This window comes from Sus scrofa, chromosome 11 (assembly GCF_000003025.6).
Source record: "Sus scrofa isolate TJ Tabasco breed Duroc chromosome 11, Sscrofa11.1, whole genome shotgun sequence".
Taxonomy (NCBI): domain Eukaryota; kingdom Metazoa; phylum Chordata; class Mammalia; order Artiodactyla; family Suidae; genus Sus; species Sus scrofa.
In genome coordinates, this window is record NC_010453.5 from 8,649,256 (window position 1) to 8,671,352 (window position 22,097).

The 22,097-nt window shown below is 40.9% G+C and overlaps 1 protein-coding gene across 1 annotated transcript in view; it reads left to right on the top strand.

The window, feature by feature from the left end:
• Positions 1 to 22,097, top strand: part of FRY (FRY microtubule binding protein) — a 246,576-nt gene that overhangs the window by 130,742 nt on the left and 93,737 nt on the right. The window contains 11 exon segments of the mRNA XM_021065177.1: positions 1,099 to 1,281; positions 3,510 to 3,596; positions 6,219 to 6,478; positions 6,778 to 6,967; positions 7,613 to 7,737; positions 10,354 to 10,411; positions 11,627 to 11,718; positions 12,588 to 12,760; positions 14,580 to 14,740; positions 16,574 to 16,684; positions 21,217 to 21,371. Of these exon segments, the coding sequence (XP_020920836.1) occupies positions 1,099 to 1,281; positions 3,510 to 3,596; positions 6,219 to 6,478; positions 6,778 to 6,967; positions 7,613 to 7,737; positions 10,354 to 10,411; positions 11,627 to 11,718; positions 12,588 to 12,760; positions 14,580 to 14,740; positions 16,574 to 16,684; positions 21,217 to 21,371 (1,595 nt within the window).

Below are 22,097 nucleotides of genomic sequence, written 5' to 3' on the forward strand. Positions count from 1 at the left end.
AGACATGAATATGGGTATAGAGCTGGATACACATAGGGCTATGGATCTAGACGTGGCCATGGATCTAGATATGGATGTGCTCTAGAGCTGGATATGCATATGGATCTAGGCGGATGTGGAGATGAATATGGATATGTGTCTAGAGCTGGATATGGACATCAATATACGAAAGTTAGCTGCCTACCAGTTGTTATTTTTTTCTAATAAGCAACAGCTGGTTATTTTCTCCAATATCCAAAGAACATAGTCTTTTGGCTTCTTCATCATTTCCTGCGTCAGTCCTGGATCATAAACTTAATGAGAACATTTTGAAGAGCAAGTTGAGGAGTGTTGTCAGAGGAGAACCAGGGCAGTGTGACTTGACATTGGCAATGAGCAGATGGAGGAAGGGTCTGGCATGGGAGGAGCCTAACTGAGGGTCAGGCATGCTCGGGCTTGGGAGCAGCCAAGATCCCAGGTGGGCTGACCCCAGAGATGAGGTTCAGCTCATTCCTCCTTCTACGCTTGCCAAAAGGTGACAGGGAGAAAAACAAGGACTACACGTGCTTGTAAAAGGAAGACTGAAATGATGGTGGGATCTGCTCTGTGGTCTGTCTTGCTTTTGTTTTGAACTCACTTGGTTTGGAAACTTTCAGAACCCATCACATTAATGTGCAAAACCCAGATTAAAATCTAACATGAAAACAAGTCTTCAAGTCTGATCAGAAAGTAAATATTTGAAAATGTGATATTCAATTTAACAGCGACTGAAAAGTCTATAGGTTTAAGTAAAATCAAATGAGGTTACTTTAATGAAATATATAGTATCATCTCAGATGGTATGGATAGAAGCAGTTTTGTTTTTATTCATATGAGTAGCCTTTGAAAAGCTATTTTTTATCAGAGGTAACAGAGAGGTGATGGTTTTCCAAAGTAACAAAAAGGCATGTATGATATTTCATGAATAATAATGAATGCATAGACATGACTGGTTCTAAGCCATTGTAATTTATTTTAGTTTTACAAGGTTAAATGTGCTGGAACAGGTGCACATAAGGGCGGTTTCTTCTTCCATCGTTGTTTTTCTGAACACAGAGTGTTGTTCTCTTTGCATGACAGCTAATCGCCAATGGCTCCAGCCACCGAGTCCAGTCGGAGCGAGGGCCGCATTGCAGTGTGCTCCATGCCGTGGAAGGTTTTGCTCTGGTTTTGCTCTGCAGTTTCCAGGTGGCCACACGCAAACTGTCTGTTTTAATACTCAAGGAAATTCGAGCTTTATTTGTTGCCCTGGGTCAGCCTGAGGTATGAATCATTTTTCTGAATTTTCCAATTCATGTCTTTCAACAGCTTCAACGTTTCGATTGAAAACTATAAAGAATTCAGTACTGGTTTATATTCTTTCCATCACACATGAGGTCAACAAATAATTTTTGAGTCAGGGTGTGTTTTTAAGTGTGAAATTGTACTCTTGATCGACAAGAGAGACGTTATATATTTTGAGGGCAACAGAATAGACCATTTCCGATTCTCTAAGACATGGTGCTTTGTGAACAAGTGAAGAATCTGAAGATTTGGCTATAGGTCATTTTCTTTCATAATGTTCAGTGTACATAGAATTAAGATATTATTGAGAAAATAATTCATCCCATTGAAAATGAGCATGGTTTAATCTCAATAGTAGTAGAAAAATGGCATCACAATAAGACATGTCCCCTTGAGATAAAAGAAGTAAGCCAATTAATAACCATGGTTGACCCCAGCTATTCTGCACTCGGTCAAGTGCTGTCCACCCAGGTTTAGATGTTAAGGTTCATGACCTGTCGGCACAGGTGCCAAACTCTATGTGTAAGTTGGTGAAAGAAGGACCAGATTTTTATGTCGGTTACTTCTTTAAAAAAAATACTGCTTTCCATTGTCTTGTTTTAAATCACTAGTCTTGGTTTTATGATCCTCAAAATGATCATTGTCTTGCCAAATCATTTTCAAAGGTACCCACTCCTTCCTGCCCGCATTTCTTCAGCTAGCTTCCTGACGTGTTTTAGGACCTCTCTGGGATTTGGTAAATGTGCTGTCGGACATGCTGTATTTTGATAAACCTCGATTCAGTCTCTAATTCTGATAATAATGATAATGATAATTACTATGTACGTGTTGGGCACTGAGCTGTGCTTTGTACATATCCTCTTGTCGAACCCTCACAACCACCTAAGAATCGGTGCTGTTATTATCTGCATTGCGAAGATTCTGAGACTGAACTTCAGGGAGGTTAAATGATTTGCTCCAAATCAACGGCAAAGATGTGGCAGAGCTAGAAATGAAAGCCAGATATATACGCCTTTAAAGCCCAGGTTAACTGCTATTCCAGCAGGCTGTGTTGAGAACATTGCTCATACGTTGCGTTCTTTGATCAGCTGCAACTTTTTTTTGTATAGTTTTTTTTTACTGAGGTATAATTGACATGCACTGTCATTAGTTTCAGGAGTACAGCAGAGTGATTCCATGTCTGTGTATATTGTGAAATGTTCGCCACAATAAGGAGCTAACATGCATCACTGTACAAGGCGACAGGGTATTTTTTCTTGTGAAAAGAACTTTTAAGATCTACTCTGAGCAATTTTCAAATATACAATACAGTATAATTAACTCTAGTTGCCATGTCGTACATTACATTCCCATGAATTATTTACTTTATAACTGGCAGTTTATACACTTAGACTCCTTTTCCCATTTCATCACTTCCTCTCCGCCCACCTCTGGTGACCAACCAGTCCATTCCCCATATCCATGAGCTTGGTTGTCTTTTTTTTCAACCACAACTTTTTTGAAGCCGTTCTCATTCCTACATAAATGAGGACACTCTGAAGCTTTCCTATAAGGCTTCTAAGTAAATCATTTCATATGTCTGAGCCTCTCTGTGACAAAGGGTGGCAAATACACGTCATGCATATTCATGTAGAAGAATGGCCTATAAGATATTCTCTCTTGTGCTTTTTCCAATTTGCTTCTTTTCCAAATAGCTGTGCATAACCTAGATACCGCAGAGAGTGTATGGTCAGTATCCAGTGCAGTTTCTTTGGAACTGAAATTCAGTCACAGTCAGCAATTTCTCAGTTATTTTAGCAGATCAGTGACATAAGGAAAGTGCATTTTTGTGGCCTGGCAAAGCGTCTTCTTGTGGGTTTTCCATTTCTTCACGTTCACGACAGCATCATGAATAATGTGTGAGACTGAGATTTAGGTTCCAGGCTGACTGTGTTTATGCGCATGAGTTTGTGCAATTCAGGTACATGTCTTTTCAGTACCATGCGAAACTGGAGCTCTACTTAGCATCCCTGAAGCCTTGTAAGACTAAACTGGGAATCATAGGGAGTGTCACCGACTACCTTTCACTGCCTCAGCCCTCACTTTTCCGTGGGAAAGCCCTTATCACTGCCTTGCAAGCAGTTCTGCTTCATGTGCTGAACAAAGGCGGTGGGGATGATGGAGGGATTCATTTTCCCACGCAGAGTAATCGCCTCCCTTCTGTGCAGGACGACGACAGGCCTATGATCGATGTCATGGATCAGCTGAGTTCTTCCATCCTCGAAAGTTTTATTCACGTCGCAGTTTCAGATTCAGTAAGTACCCGTTTGCTCCTGCCTGCTGATGGCTCTTAAGGGTAAGCTCTGGACCTGTCTGAAAAAGAGGCACAAGGAAAAATGAAGTGGGAGAATTCCAGGCTTTTATGTCAGGTTGATAAACTGACACAAAAAGACTTAGAAAACAAGACTAGCTTTTGAAATACTGGATTGGGAGACAGATAAATTTAAAGCAAAATCTGAAGAAAAAAAAAAGAAAAAAAATTATTCTAGTTCTGTAAAAAGTAGAAAATAACAAATAAAAATAAAATAAACAAAATCTGAGTCTGAGAAAGATAGTTATGCAAATTGCAATTTCAGGAATTCTCAGGATTCTTTCAGAAAATTAATTTGCTTTATTTATTACACTTAACACTATATATAACCTGTATTTATGTGGTACTTTATATGGTGCTTGCACATTTATTATCTTTTTTGACTTTCATAGTTATTAAAACTCAAAACCATTAAGAAGCAGGGCCGTAGTCACACAGAGTGTGAGGGTCTGGACTTGACCTTGTCTGGACTCTGAAGCTAGCAGAGCATATATTCTTTGTTTTAAAGACCATGTTGGCATCTTTCAATTTCTGATCAAGTACAAGGGAAATTGAAACTGATTTTAATTACCTGATTTTTAAGAAATGAACATAGCACATTAGTGGGACATGAATTAATTTTATCTAAATAGCTGAAGAGAGGCAGGGAGACCTGCAGAATTCTCAGAGCTGATGCCCCCTTGTATATCCTGGTCAAAAAGCTATAAATGAATGTGAATATATTTGACACATAGCTATAAATACATATAAAACCTGAAGGCATTTGGGAGCTTTTCATGACCTTTCTGAGACTAAACACACCCCTATTTTTAGCAGTCTTATTCCTGCTTATGATTGTAATATTAATGATAATTATGAAAACTATTAGACACGCAGCATTGACCTTAGCAGTGATATTGAAGGGTCCTACCTCTCCTTTTAGAAATTCATATTCTTCAGTCACAGAATGGGAGAGGCACAGAATGGTTTTGAGTTTTAATTATTTCATATACATGTCTTGTTTCCCTGCAGATTCTATTTCGTTCTTGAGATTTTGTTCTGTGTTTATCAGTCAAAACCTAGGGCCAGGTAACCAGGTCAGCAGTCCTGCACATAGGAAGATGCACAGCAAGGGGAGAAGAGGCGCCTGGTGGGGCAGGGGAGGGAGGACACGCAGCGCTGGCTGGCTTCGTGCCCGGTTTTGACATCCCTTACCTCTTGGCATTCACTTAAAGATGTGGTGAGATCAGCATTATCATTTCCAAGTCATGAATTAAGCAGACAGACACTCTGGGATGTTCAAAAGTTTTCCCAGGTCACCGGCTTCAGGCAGAGCCTGTGTTGGAGCTTTAGCTCTCTGGCTCTGAAGCTGTAGCTATTGCCTCTCCAGCCCACCAACCATTGAGACCCCTGGGGCGGCGTTCTTCCCACGGGGACTCAGAGGCCCAACAGATAAAAAGCATCCCCGTAAAGGCCTAGCACATGGAATGACAGTTTTCTCTCCTGGCACAACAGTTAGATTATTTGAAACCTGGTCTTCCCTAAACTATGATATTCCAGACCTAAAAGAGAATGAGATGCAATAAATTATGTGTTACCAAAATGTAAATGCATATCTCTAAGTAAGATACAATAGGTGTTTCAAAAGGTTTTAGAATGTGTTATTTTGGTTTATATCACAGGGCAAGAATAAGCAGTTACCTTTCCTCAGATATCATGTGATTATGACTAAGAATATATATATGTATAACTGAATCACTTTCTGTACAGAAGAAGTTAATACGGCATTGTACATCAACCATACTTCAATGAAATTGTTTTTTAAAGTCATTAGTAAAATGCCCTTAATGAAAAGGAATTGCATTTAGCCATTTCCCTACGCCCCAGGGAAGGTATTTCAGTCCAAGCAAAGGTAAACAAGGTCACGGCTTTAAAAAAATAATAATTACAGGGATAATAACACATTTCTGCATCTCAGAGATTAATAAATTTTCAGAATTTATTTTTCTTTTTACGGCTGCACCTGCAGCGCGTGGAAGTTCCCTGGCTGGGGGTCCAATCAGAGCTGCAACTGCCAGCCTATACCACAGCCACAGCCACACGGGATCTAAGCCACGTCTGCACCCCACCCCACAGCTGGCAGCAATGCCAGATCCTTAAGCCACTGAGCGAGGCCGGGGAGCAAACCCACATCCTCATGGAGACAATGCAACAGGAACTCCCCTTTTCAGAATTTTAAATTAGCACATCCACGGTCAAGTCCCCGTTAACGAATGTCGTATATGTTTTCGACAAGTATGTAGTGGGCAGTTGGGGGCGCTAGTGTGCAGGGCTCTGTGACATTGCACCTGCGTGGAGCATGGCCCATCCTTAAACTCTGCCTTTGGAATGACTTCCGTCTCACGGAGGAAACAGCCCTGACCACAGACCCGGGTCTGACACGGGAGGCGTGAGCGGGGCATTTGCGATTCCCAGCCTGGCCCATTGTGGAGGCCATGGGAAGGCACCGTGGAGGAAGGACGGGGCTGGGCCGGCCGGGGACCTCGAGGTTCAGCCTCGACCCCTCGCCTGCTTCTCGCACCCGCAGGCCACCTTACCGCTGACGCACAGCGTGGACCTGCAGTGGCTGGTGGAGTGGAGCGCAGTGCTGGTCAACAGCCATTACGACGTGAAGAGCCCTTCCCACGTCTGGATTTTCGCGCAGTCTGTCAAAGACCCCTGGGTGCTCTGCCTCTTCAGCTTCCTGCGACAGGAGAACCTGCCCAAGCACTGCCCCACCGCCCTGAGCTACGCCTGGCCCTACGCCTTTACCCGGCTGCAGTCGGTGATGCCTCTGGTGGACCCAAAGTAAGGGTCCCCACGCTTTCCTCCATGTCCTTGTTCTGCCTCTTGCCCCCTCGCATCTTCATTGCCCATGAGAGATCAGGAGAGCATGCTCCTAGTTTCTGAAAGCTCTATGACAGAATTCTTAACATTGCGTGAGAACAGGCTAAAAGTTCTTATCTAGAAAATTCTCCCCCTTAATCATCAGTGTGATTATCTGAGAATAGAATCTCAGCCCCTTACTGGTTAAAAAAAAAAAATCTTTAAGTGATACCTAAAATCAGAATGTAGTTTCACTCTTGTTTGTCACTCCCTATTTCTAGTAGCCCAATTAATGCCAAGAAAACCAGCACTGCCGGCAGCGGAGATAACTACGTTACCTTGTGGAGAAATTACCTTATTCTTTGTTTCGGAGTTGCCAAGCCCAGTATCATGAGCCCAGGACACTTGCGAGCTTCCACTCCAGAAATAATGGCCACTACGCCCGATGGTACCGTGAGCTACGATAACAAGGTGACATGACATGCTTCAGAGGAATTATTCTGTAAGGTTTTTTTTTAGCTTGTTTGTCTAGAGTTCACAGTGTGAATTGCACTGTGCCTGCCATCTGGAGTATGTGGGATCAGAGTTTCATCCTACACATTTCTAAATTCCATTGAGCGTTTGTGTAAATAATTTATGATGCCTCCCTGACAAGTGGGGAACTGCAGATAAAAGGAAGTTAGGAAGTTTGCCTAAGACCAGAGAGTGACCTGTATTTATTAGTGCCCCGAGGTTTGGTTCATGGGCTCCGTTCTACATACTGCATTTCTCTCACTCCTCACCAAGTAATCCCCTTTAAACCATGTCTGGATTAAATTCTCTTGGTAAAGATGGTTTTGTGGATTTAAATGGTATGTGTTTGAAAGAAGACTATTTTAATAAGAATGTTCTTTCAAATTTGTGTCCCAGATTTAAAAAAAAAATGCATTCATTGTGCTGTATTAAAATGTACGTGTTTTGTTTTGCTTGTTTATTTATTTTTTTTTTCCTGAAATGATGGCAGTGCCTTGGGATGTGGTTCAGTACTTAAAACTGTGATAATGGAATCATCGTTTGATTTAAGGAAGGATTCGTTGTCATGTTACCTCTTTTTCACTTTTAACCAACTTGTTTCAGGCCATAGGCACCCCATCGGTGGGAGTTCTCTTAAAGCAGTTGGTGCCTTTGATGAGACTAGAGGGCATTGAGATCACAGAGTCCTTAGTTTTAGGATTTGGAAGAACAAATTCCCTTGTTTTCAGGTACAGTAGTCTTAATGAGTTCTTCTAAATTCCTATGTACTGCTGCTGTGGTAGTTCCTGCTTCTAACTCAAGTTTGAGTTCGCGCATTGGCATGTGCCTAGAGAGTGCAGGCTTTGCACAGTCCCTTTGTGTCCTTGTGGGTTGATGTGCATGTGACAAGCATTCCTTGCAACTGCCTCGCCTTCCACTTTTCGTCATGGCAACTTTGATTTTACCTCTCAGATTTTCTCTCACTTACAAGCTTCCTTTTAGATAACTGTACCCGCAAAGCATTCCATGTCACTCCCATTAGCCAGCCTGTTCAGAGGCTGTAATGTCAAAATAAAAGTGTCTGCCATCAGCCACTTGTGCAGCAGACTCTCAAAGCATTGACAGGACACTTTCAAGGGTGTCCGTTATGCATCACGCTTGCTGCTCTTTCTATAAGATGCTGTATCCGCCCCAAGGGAACCATCAGGTCTCACTTTCTGGATTCCTTACTCATTTCACACCTTTAAGCAAATAACCACGCCATCTGAGGCAGTGTCAAAGCCTTTTCAAAGAGACACCGTAAAATGTGAGTTCAGGCTGCCTCTGATGACTTTATCTAACACCGAAAGCCTAGGAGGACAAAGAAAATCTTAGTTTTCCATGTACACAGAAAAGGGAACGCTCCCAGCATCTGTGAGAAAGCTTATCTGAAAAATAAAGATTAACGAGACATTTTAGAAGAAACTGAAAAAAGATATGTTCCGTATCGAGTCAGATGTTATCCTTTAAAAAAAGTGCTTGTGGATCCTGACTCTTTGAGTGCCAGTTAACCAGTGTTTTACTACTTACTGGTTAATTAGTTAAGACAAAGCGTCAGATAGAAACACTGCAAGAAGATAATAAAAACAATTCCTGAAATTACCTAGTGCTTTTTCCCAGGGAACCTGAGGCTCTTTTGCATGTTTACCCTCTAAGTATTCCCAGGAGGAGGTAAGATTACACATCTGACTGGCCATGTGGATGGGGAAACGTCAGCTATGACATTGTTACCGTAAATAAAAGAATGTCTCTAATTTAAAACCATCGGTATGATTATAGAATCGTATCGATTGAGAGGGTGAAAGGTAAAAATGCACGGACTACGCATTTGATCAAGGGTTGCTCTTGGAGGAAAGGCCATTCCTGGTCTTTCCATTTCTTTGATGAAGAAACTCGAGCATCTGCGTTGGAGACATCCGGTTTGTCACACAGGCTTCCTGTCTCTCAGCACAGCACACTGTACAGAGGCTGTCTTCCGGTCTTTGGGTTTCCCTGGAGAGTGATGTCTAATAGCACAAAGAAATATTCTACCAGGAGATGCAGGGTTTGCAGATATGGAGCAAACTCTAGAAAAATACCTCGCGACAGGCTAGACAATGCATTCAGAAGTTTGCCTTGACAATGCAGTTCAGAAGTTCATTCCTAAAGAAGACAACTAATTAGATTAGTAAATAGAAAGCCGAGAATTAGAGATAATGGGGACAGGTGACGTATGTACATGTAGCATGAGATACATGTATATATCAATATGATGTTTATTTTTACTACACAAGAGAAAAGGTTTTGTTGAGAACCTCACTGGTAAGCGTACTTGCCAGGAGTCCCAGTGTGGTTCAGTGGTAACGGACCCTACTAGTATCCATGAGAATGCAGGTTCGATCCCTGGCCCTGCTCAGTGGGTTAAGGATCTGGCACTGCCCTGAGCTGTCGTGTAGGCCACGAACATGGCTTGGATCTGGCATTGCTGTGGCTGTGGTATAGGCCAGCAGCTGCAGCTCCGATTCACCCCGTAGCCTGGGAACTTCCATATGCTGAGAGAGTAGCCCTAAAAGTAAAATAAAATAATAAAGTACTTGCCGTATTTGCATTTATCATAAGAGCTCACATAAGGAAATTTATCTCTGAAATTCCAAAAAGACTTCATTTGCAAATCAACTATAAGTTAATCTCTTGAGCACAGATGCCAAAGGTAAAGCCATAGTCATTGCACCTATTTCTTTTGCTTTCATTAGACTGAAAATCACTTCTGTTTGGGGAGTCCGTTTTACTGATCCACAGCCTGTGGTAAAGTGCTTTGCATTCAGGAAGCACTAACAAAATATTGTTGGTTTAATGCTTTGGGTAGGATTTTTTGCCATAGAGGTCTCCAAAACATTAAATCAAAATCAAGTCAACAAGTAGGTATTGAGCCCAACATAAATACACAGCCCTGGGGTCAAGACTGATAACATCAAGTACAGGCCCACGTCTATTTCCAGTTCACCACGTGACTGGGAAATGGAAAGACCAGGGGAGATCTGGATGTCAGAAGCAAAGTTAAAAAAGCAGATTCTCAACTTAGAATAGATTTACAAGGAGATCCTGCTGAATAGCATTGAGAACTATGTCTAGATACTCATGTTGCAACAGAAGAAAGGGTGGGGGAAAAACTGTAATTGTAATGTATACATGTAAGGATAACCTGACCCCCTTGCTGTACAGTGGGAAAATAAAAAAAAATTTAAAAAAAATTTTAAAAAGCGGATTCTTTAAGATCGAATGACTATCTTTTGTGACGAAGTGGGTGTCAATACTAAATTTCTAATGCCAACCTTTTTCATTCATAGAGAATTGGTAGAAGAACTTCATCCATTAATGAAAGAGGTTCTGGAACGAAGACCAGAGGTAAGATTTTGAGCTTGTCATTCATGCCTGGGCTTATTTGAACAGTAGCATGAATTAAAATCACCCCCAGTGGTTCCCCTTAAAGAATACAAATGTATCAACATGTTTTTTTTGATGAATCTTGCTATGTTAACTTCTCCTATTTTCATTATTTTTTTGGTGTGTGAGTATTTAGTATAATGTGATTCCAGTTTTAAAAGATGTTAAGTCCAAAACTTAAGAAAGAAAAGCAACCTAAATAGTCGTATGCATGCTCAGAGGTTACATTGTTCGGAAAGGGTTTTGAGTTAATATTGAATTTTGGTTTGGGGTTAGGATGCTTGTATTTCACAAGGAGTTGAATGGCTGGGAATATTATTTGTTTCATCTGTTTTAGGAAGCATTTTCCTCAACATTATCTTCCCGAGTGAACTTGGAAAGGATACATTTATACTGTAGCAAGATAAAAAAGTAAAACAGAATAAGACTAAAAAAGAAGCTTCGCACAGAGTAGATAAGGTACAAGGCGTAGGAGACGTTGGGCGGAGGGAGTGACAGCAGTGTTATCCCCGTGACCAGAATTGGTGGCACTGTTAGCGGCCACTGTTTTTCCACTTGTTCTTGTTTGAGCTTTTCAGCAGCTGCTGGGAGCCTCTAGGAAGCAAGGCTTGTGGGTTCTCAACATGCACAACTTAACAGATATTGATGATCTGTTTCTGCTACAGCCCATAAGAGCAAGCGTGTTCCCTAAGGACTAGGAAGAAAGAAAAATACTTTTTCTCTTTTACTTTTAGAAAATTGAAAATGAATAGATGGCACCTTTCTTCAATACTGTTTCCTAAAGCAAAGTTAACACTTGTGCCTGTGTCTATCCGTGGTAGTACCTCTTTCTCTCTTTTTTAATGATTTTTATTTTTTCTATTATACTTGGTTTATAGTGTTCTACCAATTTTCTGCTATAGCGAAGTGACCCAGTCTCACACGCACACATACACACACACACACACACACACACACACACACACATATTTTTTTTTCACATTATCCTCCACCATGCTCCATTTTAAGTGACTAGATGCAGTTCCCAGTGCTATACAGCAGGATCTCATGGCTTAGCCACTCCACATGCAATCGTTTGCATCCATGAACCCCAGACTCCCTCCCCCGCCTTGGCAACCACGAGTCTGTTCTCCAAGTCCATGAGTTTCTTTTCTGGTATTACCTCTTTCTACACAGAACAAAAAGCGCCGAGAACGGAGAGATTTGTTAAGGCTCCAGCTACTTCGAATTTTTGAACTTCTGGCTGATGCTGGTGTCATAAGTGACAGGTAGGGTGGAAATTATACCGAGCTGATCTCTCCTCAGCAAACTCATCTGTTCGTGTCTCTTTTTTTTTCTTGTGGTCTTTCTTTTGCTAAAAAGTATATTACCTTGAACTTTTAACGTAGAAAAGTCCAAAAAAGCTTGGGTCTTTTTCATATTCTATGTACACTGCATCTAAGTCAAGAACAAATTTAGTGTGCAGGGAAGTTCCCGTGTGGCACAGTGGGTTAAGGATCCAGCATTGCTGCAGCTGTGGCGCGGCTGCAGCTGCCACATGGGTTTGATCCCTGGCTCAGGAATTCCACGTAGGGTGTGGCCAAGAAATTTTTTTTTTTTAAATGTGCACTTAAAGTATTTTTGAAGTTCTCACTGTGGCACAGTGGGTTAAAGATCCAGCTTTGCTACAACTAGGGCGTGTGTACTGCTGGGGTGGGGGTTCAATCCCTGGCTGGGGAACTTCAGTATGTTGCAGGTACAGCCAAAAAAAAAAATGTAGTATGCAAGTTTTGATAGTGAATCATACTTTCTTTTTTTGTTTGTTTTTTATTATTGTTGTTTTGTTTTTATTTTTATGGCCACAGCTTCCATATGTGGAAGTTCCTGGGCTTGGGGTTGAATCAGAACTGCAGCTGCGGCCCACACCACAGCCACAGCAATACTGTTTCCAGGTGACCTGTGCCACACCATGTGGCGACGCTGGACCCTTAACCCACTGAGCAAGGCCAGAGATCAAACCCACATCCTCATAGAGACAAGGCCAGGTTCTTAACCCACTGAGCCACAGCGGGAACTCCAAAACCTTATTTTTCCGTGCAGCATGTAGCACTTTGATTGAAGACTGATCATCTAAAAGTTTAACTTCCTTTTATTCTAGCACCAATGGAGCCCTAGAACGGGATACTTTAGCCCTTGGAGCTTTGTTCTTGGAATACGTGGACCTGACCCGCATGCTTCTAGAGGCTGAAAATGATAAAGAAGTGGAAATTCTTAAAGATATCCGGGCACATTTTAGTGCCATGGTTGCCAACCTGATTCAGCGCGTTCCAGGTACAGGGATGCATCACTGGAAATTACCTCTCATGCTTGAAATACCAATTGTGCTCCTCATTTCTCTGCTTTCGTCTTTACAGCTGGTAGCCTGTCTGCAGGTCTGGGATGGACCTTTATTTGTTTGGAAATAACCTGGAAATACACTTGAGAGCAGATTGGGGGTGTGCAGCACAGAGTTGGAAGGGGAACAATAGGAATTAAATTTGGCTTCGTGCTCATCATTATTCTTTGTTTTGTTCCCATCTGAAAAATGAACCTGCGTCAGCAATGAGATCCTGCTGTGTAGCACTAGGGAGCTATGTCTAGTCACTTAGGATGGAGCATGATAATGTGAGAAAAAAGAATGTATACATGTATGTGTGACTGGGTCACCTTGCTGTACAGTAGAAAATTGACAGAACACTAAACCAGTTATAAAGGAAAAATAAAAATCATTGTTAAGAAAAAAATTTAAGCATTTTAAGCAAGTGAAAAACGAACCTGTGTGATGTCCATAGACCTAAGTAAGTCAGAGGGAATGTTCACAGCGGCTTCATTTTCTCATTCTCACTGTGCTAATCTGTAAACATATAATCTCAGAAATGGAGTTCCCAATGTGGCTCAGCAGTAATGAACCTGACTGGTATCCATGAGGAAGTGGGTTCGATCCCTGGTCTCGCTCAGTAGATTAGGGATCCAGCATTGCCTGGAGCTGTGGTGTAGGTCACAGATGCAGCTCAGATCCCACATTGCTGGGGCTGTGGTGTAGGCCAGCAGCTGCAGCTCTGATTTAACCCCTAGCCTCAGAACGTCTATATGCTGAGGGCGCGGGCCTTAAAAAAAAAAAAAAAAAAAAAAAAAAACTCGGAAATATTCCTGCTACTGATCCTATCCAGTCAACACATTATATGGAATTCTATAGAGCTTAAAAAATTATATTACTGAGAATTTTTCTTTTCATAGAGCAAATGGGTCTGAAACATTTTCACCTAATAGAAGCATAGCAAATAAAAACAGCTGGTCAGTTTGGTGTAAAAATTTATTACTGTAATTAATATGTTTGGACATAATTACAAAAAGCTGCAACTCGGCTGTTTCTGCTTTTTCATTATTTTGATGTTGTAAAGCCTTCTTACCAATCCTCCTCATCTTAGATGACCCTAAATTAAGATTTAACTTCTTAAATTAAAGATGTTTACAATAGACTGTATCCTGTATTTCACGGTTCTTCCTAAAGATGCAGCAGCAATCAAGAGAACATTTTTACATGTAAGCAGCGGCTGAATGGGAAGTGTTGCAGTTTTTCTAGACATTGGTTTTAAAACAGTATGTGTGAGTCCATTTTCTGTCTCTGCTTGCTGCTCTGAGACAAGGTGCTGTTGACTGAAAGATGAGAAAGGAAAGAAAATTAGGCTGGAGGAGTTCCCGTCGTGGTGCAGCGGAAACAAATCTGACTAGGAACCATGAAGTTGGGGGTTCGATCCCTGGCCTTGCTCAGCGGGTCAAGGATCCGGTGTTGCCGTGAGCTGTAGTGTGTAGGTCGCAGACACAGCTTGGATCTGGGGTTGCTGTGGCTGTGGCGTAGGCTGGTGGCTACAGCTCCGATTAGACCCCTAGACTGGGAACCTCCATATGCTGCAGGTGCAGCCCTAAAAAAAGTCAAAAAAAAAAAAAAAGAAAAGAAAATTAGGCTTGACTTTTTAAGTATGTTTCATTACCTAACAAAAACTTGAGTTAGAAAATGAAATGAATCCTTTCCCCTAAACCTAAGCAACATAAACTGTATTCACGGTATTTTTCAGTCCAGTAGACCCTTAGCTCTGTGTTTTCTCTCTAGTTCACCACCGGAGATTTCTCTTCCCCCAGCAAAGCCTGAGGCACCATCTTTTCATCTTATTTAGCCAGTGGGCAGGGCCCTTCAGCATCATGTTCACTCCTCTGGATCGTTATAGTGACAGAAATCATCAGATTACAAGATACCAGTATTGTGCATTAAAGGTAGGTCACTTTGCCTCAGTGATTTGTCAGATTGATGATCTCTTTTCTTAACCATGCCTGAAATAAGGTTAAAATAAATAATGCGATATGACATGAGAGAATGTTAAGTGCACATGCCAAAAAATCCAATAAACATACACATATATCAATACACAAACACCCTTTTAATTTCAAAATATCCACACATAAATAGCTGTGTATAAATATATAAATATTCTAGCTGTGCTCACAATTTCAAAATGCAAAACTTTTCTAAGACCCCACTTTTATCTAATGTTTCTGCTACATGAAAACCACAGTTTTCACTTATTTACCCTTTAAGTAGCTGCCTTGCTGATTAACTCGCAATCTAATACATATGCATTAGCTCAAGTTCAAACCCTGCCAAGAGTCACATTCCCTTTTTAGTCTCTTCCTGTCCTAAAGGACTCCCAGAAATAAATTGCTATACTACTAAGATGTTCACATTTTTAGAAGCATGATTCCTTACAGTTTAATTTCCTTTAGAAAATTGAGTTCCCTGGTGGCTCGGCAGGTTAAGGACCTGGCATTGTCACTGCTGTGGTTCAGTTCACTGCTATAGCATCCGTGACCCAAAAATTTCTGCATGCCGTGGGCATGCCCCCCCACCAGAAAAAGAGAGGGAGAGAAAATGAACCAGATAGCATCTTTTTTATATATACCAGAAGTTATGGTCAGGTTGACTTTGGCCTCAGAGGAGGTCATTTAAGCCAAGTCCCCCATAGTTGTTTGGACCTCCTAACTACAGAGAGAATTAAGATCTTCCATTCTCTTACCTTCCTTTGCATCCTCCCCTCACAGGAACTAAGGTTTATAGTCTTCATTGTCTATAATCTTTGATTAAGTATCAATTATTTATTTCCGTGTTTTTCATACTTTGCCAATTTAGTACATTTGTCAAGTTTGTGGGTTCAGTACTTGAGTCAAATATTTGTCATCAAAGCACAATTTGAAAAGCTATATTTGTTTTTTTTTTTTAGGGCATGTGGAGGTTCCCAGGCTAGGGGTCGAATCAGAGCTACAGCTGCCGGCCTATATCACAGCCGCAGCAACACCAGATCCAAGCCGCATCTGCGACCTATACCACAGCTCACAGCAATGTCGGATCCTTAACCCTCTGAGCGAGGCCAGGGATCGAACCCACATCCTCATGGATGCTAGTCAGGTTCGTTAACCACTAAGCCACAACGGGAACTCCTCTATATTTATCTTATAAACAGAATTCATTCACTTGAAATCACTGAAGGAAGGTTTATTTTAAATGCTGTGAAACAGTCATTTTGTTTTGAGTATCTTAGCCTTTTATCATAAAGATTTATTATAACATTGCATGTCCATGAAATTCAGCTTATAAGTTTTAACTCTTACAAAAAGAGACAAAATTTGGAATCTGACGTTTTATTGTCTCTATTGATGAATACTTTATTTTTCTATTGAGGTATAGTTGATTAGAATGTGTTAGTTTCTGGCATATGGCAAAGTGATTGTTACACATATATATCTGTGTGTATATATATATGTATTCTCTTTCATATTCTTTTCCATTATGGTTTATTATAAGATACTGAATCAAGTTCCCTGTGCTAGAACAGTAGGATCTTGTTGTTTATTTTATATATAGTAGTGAGTGTGTGCTAATCCTAAACTCCTCATTTATCCCTCCCCCTACTAAGTAATACTTTAAAACTATATGGAAATAGCGGCTTTAAAAGATTCTCATCATTTATAAATCTGGCAGTGTGTTTTTTTAAAGAAAGTTATATACCATCCCTCCAGGTTTCATTCTCAGGCTGTGTTCTGTCTTGTCCCCAGGCGATGTCAGCAGTATTGTGCTGTGGCCCAGTGTTTGACAACGTGGGCCTTTCTCCAGATGGCTACCTGTATAAGTGGCTTGACAACATTCTGGCTTGTCAAGATTTGCGAGTAAGTACTAGCCCAAAATGCATTGGTTTTCAATGTCTTGGGTGTTCTGCCTCGGTTGGGTTACTGACATGTCTCAGCGTTGTTCACGATGTCTCTTCACACATCGGCCACAGAAATGTCGTTTCGGGTGTTGTTCACATCACACTAGGATGCAGGACAAAAAACACGGTAACCTTTACCAAAGCTGAGCATAAACTAGGCCTTAAAGCAAGTCTCCACAAAGTTCAAATGACCGAAATAACACAGACTGCGTTCTCTAATCCTAATGGCACTGAGCTAGAAACAGATAATAAAAAAGATAATGAAGAAATGCTCTTCCAGATAACCAGTGAGTCAAAGAATAAATAAAAACAGAAAGTGAAGGGCTTCCTGGGGTGGCTCAGTGGTAATGAACCTGACTAGTATCCAGGAGGATGTGGGTTTGATCCCTGGCCTTGCTCAATGGGTTAAGGATCTGGCATTGCCATGAGCTGTGGTGCAGGTCACAGATGCAGCTCGGATCCTATGTAACTGTGGCTGTGGTGTAGGCCAGCAGCTACAGTTCCTATGGGTACCCAAGCCTGGGAACTTCCATATGCCACAGGTACAGCCCTAAAAAGACAAAAAAAAAAAAAAAAAAAAAAAGAAAGTGAAAAATATTTTTAACTGAAGAATAATGAAAATACTACATACTAAACTTGTGGATTGTAAATAAAGCCTTGCTTAGAATGAATGTGTGGCCTTAAATGCATATTAATATATGAAAGAAAAAAGGCTGAAATCAATGACCTAAGCATCCATTTCAAGAAGTTAGAAAAAGGAACTTCCCATCGTGGTGCAGTGGAAACAAATCTGACTAGGAACCATGAAGTTGTGAGTTCAATCCCTGGCCTCACTCAGTGGGTTAAGGATCCAGCATTGCCATGAGCTGTGGTATATGTCACAGACCTGCCTTGGATCTGATGCTGCTGTAGCTGTGGCTTAGGCCAGCAGCTGAGGCTCTGATTTGACCCCTAGCCTGGGAACTTACATATGCCGCAAGTGTGGCCCTAAAACACAAATAAAAAAAAAAAAAAGAAGAAGAAGAAGAAAAAGAATAGCATATCAAACTTTAAAAAAGAAAATAAGGAAATAATAGAGAAAAGAGCAGAAATTAATTCAAGAGAAAGAAATGAATATAAATGACCATTTAAGCCAGAAGTTGAATTTATTGAAAGACTAATAAAATCAATCAATCCATGGTGAGTCTGATCAAGAGCAATAAGGCCTATGTCACCAGCCTCAGAAATGTAAAAGGGACATCACTACAGATGCTACAGATATTAAAAATAAGAGAACATAGGAACATCTCTGTGCCAATAAACTTGAAAATTTAGATAAAATAGACAAATTCCTAGAAAAGCACGACACAAAAAAAAAGTAAATCTCAATAGTCATATACATAATAAAGAAATCAGTCTATAATTGAAAGTCCTCCCACAAAGAAAATTTTAGGACTAGATGGTTTTGTAGTTTAATTTAATATTTAAGGAACAAATTGAGTTGATTTAATACAAATCCTCAAAGAGAAAACAGCTCAAGAGGAAATACATCTCAACATATTTTGTGAGGCCCACATTATCTTCATACTAAAAGCTGACAAGGATTTTACAAGAAAGGTAATTCAAAGGCAATTTCATTCATATACATACAGACAGACACTTTAACAAAATATTAGAAAGTTGAATTCAGTGACTTGTTAAAAAGCTGATTCATCATGATCAAGTCGAGATTATTTAAGAACTATAAAATTGGTTAATATTCAAATGTCCTTCATTTGAATATTATAATATGATAGAGTCTAATAAGGCAATATCATCAATCATTTCAATAGATACAGAAAAAGCATTTAATGAAATTCTACATTCGTTCATGAGAGAAGCTCCTAACAAAACTAAGAATAAAAAAGAACTTCCTTAGTTTGATAAAGGGTGTCCAAAAAACAAAAAACAAAAACAAAAACCTGTAGTAAATGTCATACTAGGTAATGAGTATTTAAAGTGTTCTCTGAGATTTGGAGTTCCCGTCATGGCTCAGTGGTTAAGGAATCTGACTAGGAACCATGAGGTTGCAGGTTCGATCCCTGGCCTCGCTCAGTGGGTTAAGGATCTGGTGTTGCCATGAGCTGTGTTGCAGGTCGCAGACGTGGCTCAGATCCTATGTTACTGTGGCTGTGGCGTAGGCCGGCGGCTACGACTCCGATTAGACCCCTGGCCTGGGAACCTCCATATGCTGCAGGTGCAGTCTTAGAGAAAACAAAAAGACCAAAAGAAAATGATAAAGTGTTCTCTGAGATGAGAATGAACGAGGGAGCCTGGCTTCCCACCTCTAACTGCATTATACAAAGATATGGCGTTGTATTAGAAAAGAAAAAATAAGATAACAGGAATAAAAAAGAAAATACACTGTAGATCTGAATGTGAAAGCTACACAACCAAAGTCTCTAGAAAATAAGATAGGAGGATATTTTAATCCTTGGAGTTAGGGAAAGATTTCTTAAACAGGAGGCACAAATTACTAACCAGAAAGAAAGACTAATTAATAACTTCTCCTCACCAGGAGACACCGTGAAGAGTGGAAACAGGCTAGCCATAGAATGAAAGAAGATGTTTGTACCATAAGCCAACAGAGTCTTTACCTAGAATATATAAAGGACTCTTACAAATAAAGACGTCAAAGACAGTCATGGAAAAATGAGGAAGAGATTTAAGCAAGCAGTTTACACGAGAGGTTATCCAGTATGTGCAACATAAGCCATGTACACATGTGTTCAAAGCAGTGTTATGAAGTCAAAAGCTGGAAACTACCCAACTGTTCATCAGTAGTGGACTTAATACATTTTGGAGCAATCAGCAATTAGAACACTATATAACAATGCAAATGAATGAGTGTAGATGACCTTTTCACATAAGCTGAGTGAAAGAAAACAAACACAAAATTAGATACTACCTGATTCTATTTATACAGAGTGCCAGGCAGCGCAGGCTGGCCCGTGGGGGTAGAAGTCAGGGTCGTGGTTACGTCTGAGGAAGAGCAAGAGGCTAGTGATGAAGAGAATTCACAGAGCAGGCTTCAGTGGCGCTGGTGAGCTGGCTTTTACTTCATGGTGTTCACACTCGTGTGTTTAGTTAACTCATCATTTACTTGTGAATTATAGACCATCTACATTTTATAAAGGCTCTGGAGCACAGTAAAAACTTGCGGATTTTCTATGCCACAGCCACAGCAGTGCTGAAATCTGGACACATCTGCAACCTACACCGTGGCTGGCGGCAACACCGGATCCTTAACCCTCTGAGAGGGGCCAGGGATCAAACCCACATCCTCATGGCTACTAGTTCGGTTCTTAACCTGTGGAGCCACAGCAGGAACTCCCAAGTCAACTAACTTTTTAACGAAATGTGATTTTTAAATCTTTTGCAATAGTATCACCAGCTTGTACCTGCTGGGTCGTCTTTAAGCCTGTGGGAAACTAGGTTGATGATGTTTGACCATCCAGGGAGACTATAGCTCATACCCTGTAGTATAAAAGCAAACAAGCCATAATATTTCCTTCTCTACCTGGTTGCTACTGGCAAGAAAGCTTACACCTTCAGGAAGAAGCAGGAAAACGTTGCTTTCTGAGGGGAATATAGACAGCCCCCAGCCCCCAGGCTAGTCCTGGACAAATGTGACCATCCAGTATTTGACAGTAATTTCAAGCATCTTCAGTTAAGGATCCTATTAATTCTACTGAGTGTGATGATCTTTTCATATGAAAGGCTGCTTTAAAAGAGCTTATTGATACTGTATTTCTTTTTCTTTTCTTTTTTGTCTTTTTTTTTTTTTTTTCGTCTTTTTGCCTTTTCTAGGGCCGCTTCCTTGGCATATGGAGGTTCCCAGGCTAGGGATCAAATTGGAGCTGTAGCCTCTAGCCTATGCCTCATCTGCGACCTACACCACAGCTCACGGCAATGCTGGATCCTTAACTCACTGAGCAAGGCCAGGGACTGAACCCGAGACCTCATGGTTCCTAGTCGGATTCGTTAACCACTGTGCCACGACGGGAACTCCGATACCGTATTTCTTTTTAAAAGATTGCTGACTAAGCTGTACAAAGTATATTTAGTCATCAAGCCTCATAAATGTATTCCCTCTGATTTTCTTCCTTAAAAGAGTCTGCGTGCGTAAAGGTTATCCTTTTATATTTTTAATTTTTTAAGCAAATATATGTATTTTGCAAAAATATTCTAAATGTGAAAAACATTGCCAATAAAGTCTTTATCAGCTTTTCGGGGTTAAAAATCAAGAATGGATGCTATGTGACAGATTTCGAGTCACATTTAATTTTTGCATTTCAGTTTTCAGTTGCAATATCGCAATCTCTTAAGAATTCCTGGAATATAAATTAATCAAGATGACGGTCCAGTCTTCATTTTCCTTTTATCCGATTTATATTCACTAGGCTTGATTTTGTCTTTCCCCAGGATGAAACTTCATTAAACGTGAGTAATTGCTTTTCTTCATGTATTCAGGTGCATCAACTTGGCTGTGAAGTTGTTGTCTTGCTCTTGGAACTAAACCCTGACCAAATTAATCTTTTCAATTGGGCAATTGACCGATGCTACACCGGTTCCTACCAACTCGCATCTGGCTGCTTCAAAGCCATAGCAACTGTGTGTGGAAGCAGGTGAGTGGAAGGTACAAGTCACTGACAAATGCGGTTGCTCTTCATTGGAGTTCCCACTGTGGCTCAGTGGTAATGAACCCAACTAGTATCCGTGAGGATGCATGTTCGATCCCTGGCCTCGCTCAATAGTTTAAGGTTCCGGTGTTGCCACAAGCTGCAGCTTAGGTTGAGGATGCAGCTTGGATCTGGCCTTGCTGTGGCTGTGGCATTCCGCTCCAATTCGACCCCCAGGCTGGGAACTTCCATACGCCTTGGGTATGGCACTTAAAAAAAGACCGAAAAAATATTGCTCCTCATCATACGAATAATTGAGAGCTGCCGATTTTTGCAGGTACCTGAGCAGAATAAATTCCAAGGAAATACAAAATGGCCTGTATTTTCCCAGCAGATAGGTTATGCCCTATAATATGTTGATTTGTTCATTCTACCAACAGAATGGTTTGTGACTGCAGCACCCTTCTTTTATTTATTTATTTTGCTTTTTAGGGCCACACCCTCAGCATATGGAGGTTCCCAAGCTGGGGGTCACATTGGAGCTGTGGCCACTGGCCTACATCACAGCTACAGCAACGTGGGATCTGAGCCACATCTGCGACCTACACCACAGTTCATGGCAATGCCAGATCCTAACCCACTGAGGGAGGCCAGGGATCGAACCCACATCCTCTCGGATACTAGTCACGTTCATTACCGCTGAGCCACAGCAGGAACTCCTTATAGCACTCT